General features: G+C 43.8%; 1 protein-coding gene across 1 annotated transcript in view; it reads left to right on the top strand.

Annotated features, from left to right (window-relative positions):
- Positions 1-2,074: 2,074 nt before the first annotated feature.
- Positions 2,075-10,360, top strand: part of LOC308103010 (kinesin-like protein KIF26A) — a gene marked incomplete at both ends in the record, with an annotated part of 67,100 nt that continues 58,814 nt past the window's right edge. The window contains 1 exon segment of the mRNA XM_080452862.1: positions 2,075-2,205. Within this exon segment, the coding sequence (XP_080308988.1) occupies positions 2,075-2,205 (131 nt within the window).

Genomic DNA, 10,360 nt, shown 5'->3' with positions numbered 1-10,360 from the left:
CATTAACCACTTCAGCTTTGTTTTATACTTACCTCAAGCTCACAACTTCAGAGCTTGTAGATCTGCTAATTTGAAACATTTTGAATATGTTTTATTTATTTATAACTAATCATCTAAAGCTGCTGCGTACCTAGCAACTAATGCTGCAAAATAATTGCATTGGAGAACAAGTTTGAAGTATCCTCAAATGGAAATACTCAAGTGAACTAAAAGTACCTAGAAACTGTACTCAAGGAGAGAGAGGGAGAGACAGAGAGAGAGACATGTGGTTACAGTAGCTTGATGCTCCATTAGTTGTGTGCTCAGTAGGAGGATCCAGCTCATTATCCAATTAGCTCTGCTCGTTAAGATTGACAGCTGGCGGCCAGACTCCCATTCCAACACCATTAACAACATGACGCCATGCGCTCTGCGCTGTGGCTAATGGCTAATTGCTAAGCATGCTAGGAGAGGCTAATATGAACAGCTAGCTGCGGGACAGAGAGAGAGATTATGCCAGGTAGGCCTACATCCAGCGCCACAGGTCGGCTCACAGAACTCCATTAGGAAGTGTTGATCAAATATGAATCGATATTATGTCACTTCATTGCCTATTTCTCGCCTCAAATGTAAAAAAAAAAAAATCCTAGACGTGAGCTTCTATCAGTTAGATTCTTTGAAGACTGCTCCTCACCTACACAATTTAGTCCACAAGATGATGCTGAAAGGACCAAAAGATACTGTACATTGTCTGAAACACACTAAAGAAAGACGCTGAGCCAAGCAGATAAACTATGAACTACGTCTCAAGTCAGACAACGCTGCTGCAGATTTTCTACCAGCCTGTCATGGTTAGTGCTCTCTTTGTGATTGCCGGCTGGGACACTAACAACCTGAACAGGCTACTGAGGACGGCTGACTTCGTTCTTGGGGCCTCACTGGATGGGGTGGAGAAGGTGGCTAAGGTGAGACCAACGAGGAAGCTGGAAGCTCTCATGGCCAACCAACCCCCCCCCCCCACCCCCTCCACATGGAGATTGTGGGGCAACTGAGCAGGAGAGGTTCATCTACCCCAAGAGGAATTATAATAGTACTTGGTCTGAAGTAGCTCTGAAGTAAAAACAGTACAATACTATAAGGACACTATCTGACATGGTTAATGTGTGTTATTTCCTTTCTTTTTTTGATGGTTCTTACCCTGCTATCTTTGCCCCTCAAAATATTAAGTCAGGTGTCTTTGAGATTGACAGGATATGACAGGAGATTGATAGGGCGTTGCCCCCTTGGGGTGTCGACCCTCTATCTTGTTGTCTCTGCCAGGCCGAAAGGCATGGCGAGAGTATGTTTTGCACCCTGTCCGTCCGTCCGTGTGTCCGTCTTTGTGTGTGTGTGTGTGTGTGTGTGAGTGTCTGTCTGTGAACAGCTAATCTCCGGCACCGTTGGCCCGGCCGCTGCGAAACTGTGCACACACACTCCCTGGATGCCAAAGCCGAACCTCTGCCCCGAATTTTAGCGCCACCAGCAGGCCGATTTGTGCAAAACACATCTTTGGATATCACTCCCACAGATTTTGTCCAAACCTCACGCAAATTGGTACACAGTATCTCTATAGTCATGTGATCAACACAGATCTGTCCGATTGTCCATATTCCATCCTGATTGGCTAAGATTGGCTTCCAAAGTTTGCAGGATTGGTTTTGAACAAAATGCCTCAAATCATCATGTGATTTCCGTGAAATTTTGCACGCAGATTCCCACTAGGCCGGGGAAGAAATGCCAACCTTTTCACATTGGCCTGTTATAGCGCCACCAGCAGGTCTAATCTGGCAAAACACATATTTGGAACAAAATGCCTCAAATCATGAATGCAGTGTCCGATTGAAAGGCCTAAGAAGAACTGGCACCCTTTTCACATTGGCATATTATAGCGCCACCAGGAGGCCACAATAACCTATCTGACCTGGCGGAGACCTGTGCTCCGAGGAGCGCTTTTTCTAGTTGTTTTTGAAACATCATAAAACAATGTTCTCTCTCTCTCTCTCTCTCTCTCTCTCTCTCTCTCTCTCTCTCTCTCTCTCTCTCTCTCTCTCAGGTCATGGGGTCAGACACAGACGGTGACTACGTTCCTATGCATGGTAACGTTGACAGCCATCCTAAACCAGCGGGCCACAGCATCGCCACCCAGACCAGCCCACCTCCATCAGCTGCTGCAGCCTTCTTCATCAGGTTGGCTATCCTCTTCTCTTTTTTTTTTACATTTAGAAGCAGTCTCCATCTTCTGTCTTCAGTTCTCCACTAATCGCGCTGCGACGCGTTGTGAGCTTGTAGATCGGCTATTTTCAGAGCGCAACACCCGAGCGCAACCAACCATAAAATTACTTGTCTTTTAGTTCTACCGGATCTCTTCTCCACTAGTCCCTCCCTGACATTTTAGTCTAGCTTTTATTTGTTGACAAAAAATTGTCAATATATTTAGTCATAGTTTTAGTCATCACCGCTTAGTTTATATTTAGTTTTTATTACGTTTTCGTCAGTGAAAAAAAGGTAGTCGACCGAACATCTTTCGTCATAGTTTTAGTCGACGAAATCAACACCGGTACAGTTTCTGGCTGCTCTACCCACCCGTGATACTGAACGTTTTTCTCCTGACAGCATGAGAAGATGTTTGACACACATTCTCTTCCTGTAGGGTGTGTGTGTGTGTGTGTGTGTGTGTGTGGGGGGGGGGTTGTTGCATTCACTATTTTTATCCCCGGAGATGATGACGGGCTCAGTTGTCAGGAAGCAACCACCTGTCTCCTGGATTACGGCGGAGTTTGTAGTCGATGTCTGCAAAGCGCGGCTCTTTTTTCCTCTGCAGAGTTTCACCCTGTCAGTGTGAATGTGAACCCGGACATGTCTGTCAGCAGCACAGACACACACCACAGCTCCGCACGAATCTACATATAACATACACATATTGAAAATATAGCATAACTTAACCCATTCAAACTGGGAAGGCATCTGTGTAACCACTTTAACTATATTTTATACTTTGGCTATTCAAAAATAGCAGATATACAAGCTCATAGCGCGGCACCGAGTGCCGCGCTATGAACTTGTAGATCTGCTATTTTTGCCAGACCCAGGGGGTCGGCCTACATGAGGCTTTGTCGGTCGGCCTGTCCCTCTTTTCCTACCTGTCCCTCTTTTCCTACCTGTCCCTCTTTTCCTACCTGTCCCTCTTTTCCTACCTGTCCCTCTTTTTGATTGGCCAAGCTTCGCGTGACACTTAGTGCTCCGATCTTCAGATTTCAACCACTAGGGGTCTGGCAGTGCTCCGAGGAGCAACTTTTCTAGCTGAAAAACATTTGTGCAAATCTTTGAATACATATATTTTTGAAACAACATTTTTTACTCAAATCTCTGCTTCTGGGGGTCCTTGGAACAAAACATTTTGAGATGGGGGTCCGCGGCCAAATACATATAATTTTGGGGGTCCTTGACATGAAACAGTTTGAGCACCACTGGTTATAGCAACAATAGTCTTTCAGAAAACTGTTAGGATGCAGTAGAATTGGAACCTCAGGTCTTGATGGGTTAAGCTATAGCTCTAGATAAAACCTCATATTATCTCCAAAACTGTTACTTTTCAGGATTCAAATTCAAAAGCATCAAAAGTAGCAGATCTACAAGCTCGAAACGCGTCGCGTTGTAGATCTGCTACTTTTGATGCTTATGCATGACTCCGTAGTATGATCAAGTAGGGTGTTAATTTACGCAAAAACGCACAAAGTTAGAATATGTAGATAAGAGGTTTCTGCCCGACAGCGACGATATAAAATAAAACCTTCTTAAAGGGTTAAGCTATAGCTCAAGCTAAAATACTTTTTTATACGTTTTAAAGGCAGTGTATGAGTGCACTTTTCTCACAACACGTCACATTGTGACTTGTACGTCTGCAATTTTTTTGCTGTCTGTTGAAGGAGTATTTATAAGCGTTTAAGGTCAGGTTTAAAAAATACCACAAAATAGGACAATATAATGTCATTCATAATAATGCAGTCCTAAAGTAAGACATAAGCCATGTATCTGCTCACTCTTGATTAATTTCACACCTAAAATACTGCTAGTTTACAACTTTGTAATCAATATTCACTACTTCCATACCGTAGTCCATTTAGTCTATTAGAGCTGTGGAAAATGATCGATTCTAAGATGCACCGTGATGCGTCGTGTGCTTGTAAATGTGCTATTTTTGTCTAATTCCCTGTCACATAAAGATTTGGCGGACCCCTTGTAGTTACTCTGAGGACCCCTAGGGGGTCCCCGACCCCCTGTCGAAGACCCCTGATCTACACCAAGTCTTTTTTCCGACGAATGTTCCCCCCAGAATAGGGATGCTTCAAGTGGTTAAACCTGCCTGCACATCAAAGCCTCCCCATGCAGCCATCTATCTGGTGTAAGACCTGAGATCGATTGGGGGAGGGGCGGGGGGAGAGGAAGCCTTCCTCCTTTTGTCTTTTATCTGTGATCCTTTGAAGTGATCCATTTTATCATCATATCAAAAGAAAAGGCATGACCATTTAGATTTTCTGCACTGACTCGACCCGACAATATAGCTCTCACACACGCACACTCATACACACACACACACACACACACACACACACACACATGTACACGTGCGCACAAGGACCAGCCGAGCCGAGGTCACTTCCTGAATATTGTTCAAATCAGTCAATGGCATCTATAGACTGGATGTCATTTTTGTCGGGGGAATTAATAATCGCAGGGCAATCGTCCCTCCAGGCTCACCACCATAGAAATTGTAATCAAGGATCATAAGTAAACCAAGAACCTTTCATCGGTTTAAACAGTATAATATCATAGAAAATCTATAATCTGTGCATTGAACTATACACACTATGGGTTGCCAGGTCTACAAATGAACCTGGCATCCTCATAACATGCTATCTAAATTACGTTTGCATAAGCCTGCAAGGTCGCCAAGGCTAGGGGCAAGTTTTATAGGAGCGGTGAATGATATTAACACATTTACCCCTAACTATTAGGAGCAGTGGATGATATTACATTTACCATCCTAACAATTAGGTGCAGAGGGTGATATTAATGCAGTGCCTGGGGAGCAGTAAGGTTTTAAGTGACTTGCTCAGGGATCTCAGCTATTGTTATAATAATGTATTATTTGCCAAGAATAAGACAGAACAACTGAAACAGCCTTTCACTACGATAGTGTGTGTTGATGTGTACAGTAGTGTGTTTTGGCATGTCAGTGTGTGTAGTGTGTGTAGTTGTGTGAAGTGTTTCCTTATGCATTTGCGTGTTGTGCTGACCTATGTCTTTTTTTTTCTCTGTCATTCACACTTGCGTGCACACACACAATTACACACTCTGTAAACACACACACACATACAGTACATGCATGCTCGTGCACTCATGCATGCAAATGCCCACACACACACACACACACTCACACACACCCACACACACACACACACACAGAAACACATACTTACATGTGCATAATACAGCAGGTACGTTCTCAGCAGTAATGCGTGTCTTTCTCATTTCAAAGTGAGCTGCGTCGCATGAATCCTAATAAGACCCGCTGCGTATCGTCTCTGTCGAGTAGGAAACCTCATATGTCCAAAACTATTACTTTTCAGGATTCAAATTCATAAGCATCAAAAGCAGCAGATCTACAAGCTCAAAACGCGCCGCTTCGCGCCGCGTTTCGCGCCGCGTTTCGCGCCGCGTTTCGCGCCGCGTTTCGAGCTTGTAGATCTGCTACTTTTGATGCTTATGTGTGGGATGCTGTGGTATGATCAAGTAGGGCTTTAATTTACGAAAAAACACACAACAGTTAAAATGTGGAGATAAGAGGTTTCTGCCCGACAGCGACGATATGTAACCCTTCATTTGAACCCTGTTCAAACATAGACAGGCACATGCACGCAGGCAGGCAGGCAGGCAGGCAGACAGAGAGTTGTTATTCATGCTTGTGATAGAACATACATTTGTATTTATAATGAGTCTTATAAGTACATTATATTGCATTATTAAAGTACATTATTACACGGCTTGGTTGAATGCTTGATTCTGTTTGGTCTATCGCTGAATTCAGCGGTGTGTTATTACTGGATAATGACCGATGAGCTCTATAACAGACCGCTGTCTAGGCTCAGAGCACCTGCTCATTACAACGTGCGCTGCTTGATTTTTTGCCGTATCTAACGCGGCAGCCGTGAAAACAAACACACACCATGTCATTTACAACTAAACGTTGCTCTCAAGAATGTTTTTTGAAAACATTTGAAGCGAGAAATAGACAATGCAGTAACCGAATATTGACTTCCTTGTCTTCCGAGCCGACCGTGTCCGCCCAGCGCAAAACTTATGGAATACTTTCATCGCCGTAAGCAAGGAAATACTTTGTTTTGTTGTTACTTTTGCGTCAATTTATTTATTAAGTAGCCATGTAATAAGCGGGATAATTGACGGGTCACCGGTCATTATTGAGAAATAAATCCTGCGTCGCGGAAAACAACTAATTAGCCCCACTGGTCAATGAGGCGTCTATACTCTACTAGTACATATTGATGTCTATGTGCAGGAGCTTTGCAGTGTCACTGCATTCAGTCTCACCACAGGTGGCCCCTATAATGTTCTATTAAAACAAAGTGTGAAGGCAGAGCAGCCATTATCATCATCATCATCCTAACAGCCTGGCAGCCTGAGGTACGAACACTGTTAGCTCTCTGGGGAGCTCCAGCTCCATCAGCCCCCCTGTGTCTACCTCGCTATGCCCAGACATGGAGCCCCGCTGTGGGGGGATGTACAACAACTATACTACCTTGTCCCTTTTATACCCATACTGTATATTATGGAGATCCATGATGCCATCAGTGTATACCCATATATGGGCATCCTGATATGCCCTTAGAAGGAGATCTCTGGTCTCCTTGTGTGGGTCTCCTCTAGTGACATGGAAGCTGACGGGTTTCTGTCCAATTATCTTCTTAAAGCCTGTGATATAGAAAAGTAGAAAAATATACACACATAGATTTTTTTTTTGGAGGTGTTCCAAAAATGTTTAGCATTTCAACTTTACCTGGTATCCCTACAGTATGTATGTTGGTCTTATCATTATATTGTCCAAAGTAGTCAAATAATTTCAAAATGTCTTGAAAACAGCTAAAATAGAAGACCTTAAAGCTCACAACACATTGCATAGCTTTGTGAGCTTGTAGCTCAGCTATTTTAGCTGAGAGAGAGAGAGAGATGAGAGAGAGAGAGAGAGAGAGAGAGAGAGAGAGAGAGAGAGAGAGAGAGAGAGAGAGAGAGAGAGAGAGAGAGAGAGAGAGAGAGAGAGAGAGAGAGAGAGAGAGAGAGAGAGAGAGAGAGAGAGAGAGAGAGAGAGAATAATTTTTAAGATTGTTTTTTATCATGTATTGGATACCTGAAAAGTTATAAAAAATAATATGTTTAGATGCAGCTTGCCGCGTATACAAAACAATACACTGCTTTTCAGTTTGAGCCAATAAAAAAAGTATGGGATTATTATGCAATTAATCACGCAATTAACTACACAAAACCATGCAAATTAATGGCACACGTGGTGATCTCAGCTTGTGTCAGATGTAAGGAGGGGGGGGGGGGCAGTGTTCATGGTACGAGGAGCACAGGGGCAAACGGAGGGTGAGGTTTCTGTCACCTTCACCCTGCTGCTCGTTGGGTGTTAATTAATAAGAAGTGCTGATGAAGGAGGAAGAGCAGATAATATGAACAGCGTTATGCATTTTACATTCTGCTTCTCACATCCATAAAACATGCATCTCCATATTTCAACGTTATTACATTTTGTTGTAAATGAATGCCCTGCTTCTGTTTCTCAAACTTGTTCATGTCAAGGACCCCCACATTTTTATGTATTTGGCGGACCCCCCCCCATCTGAAAATGGATTGTGCCAGGGATTGTGCCCCTGTGTGTAAAAATAAATAAATAAAATGTATTTATAAATTGTATTTCTATATGTAATGATTTTATACAATTATACCCAACGTATAAAGCATGGATAAAGTGGTTAAAATGATTGTGATGCTATGTTAACTACTTTTGCTGGGGACCCCAGCAAAAGCCTCGCACTGCGAGCCGTTGCGATTTTTTTTTTTGGGGAACCCGTAGTTTGGGAACCACTGAACCAGAGCTTGTGACTAAATAATAACTACATCGGAATAGGATCCATGTTATTCCCTTTCCTGAAAAGTAACGCTTTTGGTTTCACGCCGACAGCGTGGAACATGAAACGGCTGCATGAGCCCCTAGAAGTCGTCCTCATACCGTATTCACTTTCAGCTTTTCATCAAAAGACCTAAAAGACGCATGATGGAGAGAGATGGAGAGACATGCATGATTCATAGTGACCGGTCCTTCATGTCAGCCATCTGTAGCAGTGATTACAGCTGTTATTAACCATCAGGGATGCACCCATACTTCGGCCACGTATCGGTATAAGTTACAGGAGTTTTTACTCTATGGTGTTTGTGATATGTAATGTAAGCTTACCATAATCACAAACATTATCATGTCATATTGAAGGCATATTGACTCTTTTTTTAACTAACTCCAGTCACTTTCATTTCAGCACAGCTGAGGTGTGTGTGTCACTGTCCAGCTGACGCTCGTTGACACTCGTTAATGTTACTTGCATCAAGGCAATTATGCTGTGTTTCTGCAGATTCTGAACAGTTATTTCTTATAGTGAAGATGTATTTGTTTCCCTGGCACAAAAGGGGGAAATAATAACACCAAAAACTGTATCGGCTATCGGCTAAATTGTTATTTTAAACATCGTGTCGTATCATACACGCTGAGGAAGGCTTGACGCCGAATCGCGTCCGTGTGTGCTGTGTTTGTCCGTGCACACAAATTAAAAGTACCAGAAGGACTTCGGAGTGCTGGCTATTGCTTTATTTACTGTGAATCTTTGTGAGCCGCGCACCCGCAAACTGCACCATATACAGACTGAGAGTGCTCGTTGTTATTTTCTAATGTGTGTTGGGTGGCCAGGGGAGAGGAGGAAATAAAAGAGAACAACTATATTATAGGAAAAAACACATAATTATGCACCTAAAATAGGGTTAGGGTTACCCAAAGCATTAGGGTTAATGTGGTTAACAAGCACACAATCTAAATCAGTTTATTAACACAATACATCATTATCCAGTCACATACTGTATGTGTGCATGTACGATTGCACTCAAAACGATTGCAAATTATGCTTATTGGCAAAACTCACAAACTGTCAGCTCTTGGAAATAAACAAATCAAACAAGAACAATTTAAGTAGCTCAACACAACTAATATTACAAGTGGTTTCTCCACGCTCAACACAAAATGCCAATTTCAGTGACCACCGCAGTCTCAAAATTATTCCGACCCTCCATGACAAGCATCAGTAGTCCTTACAGTTCTTAGCAGAGCACCCTTTTGCTGTTATGACATGCTGCAAACATGATGCATCGCCAGCCACCAGCTTCTGGTATGGTCCCTGAGGAATCTTAGCCCATTCCTCGTGTGCGTACTGCTACAGAGACACTCATTCACTCCTTCATCGCATCCAGACTCCACTACTGCAATATAGCCTCCTGTACGGTGTCACCACCAAAGTTCTTCATAAACTACAGTGTGTGTGAAACTCTGCCGCCCGCCTGCTCACCAGAACCCGATCCAGAGACCACATCCACCCCAGTCCTCCACGACCTCCACTGGCTCCCAGTCAAACACTGAATTCGATTTCACCACCTCCAATGCCCTCAACAACCAACCAGGCTTACATTTCTTTTCTTTTTTACTACATTTTTTATCCCACGATTTTGCAACCCAATTTTTTTCACCCAGTACCAATTGTTTAAGTAATCCTGGGCGGTACACTCCCTCTGCCAGCCTATGTAGAGCCCAGAGTCAAGCTCATGCCTCCTTCAATGCATGAGAGCTAACAAACTTTCTTATCACCTGACAGGGGAGAGTTTCCCTGGTAGGATGTACTGTAGCGTGTGGAAGGAACACGTTATTCTGACCAGTTCCTTTCCCCTCCATCAGGCGCCCCGGCTGACCAGGGGGAGGCAGTATAGAGACCAGGATTACTGCATGTTTTTGTGTGGGTACCTATCCTAGGGGACATGGGGAGAACATGCAAACTCCACACAGAAAGGCCCTTTCACCAACCCCACCTAGGGTATGGGCGCTGATGACACGGAGGAGAGGACACGCCCCCCAGCGCCCACAGCGTCCCCGGCGGGAATCGAACCCAGGACCTTATAGCTGTGAGGCGACAGCGCTACCGACTGCGCCACCGTTGCCTCCCCGTTACATTTA

Source organism: Gymnoscopelus braueri (genome assembly GCF_963280865.1).
Source record: "Gymnoscopelus braueri genome assembly, chromosome: 16".
Taxonomy (NCBI): Eukaryota; Metazoa; Chordata; class Actinopteri; order Myctophiformes; family Myctophidae; genus Gymnoscopelus; species Gymnoscopelus braueri.
This window is presented reverse-complemented; position numbering and strand designations above follow the sequence as displayed.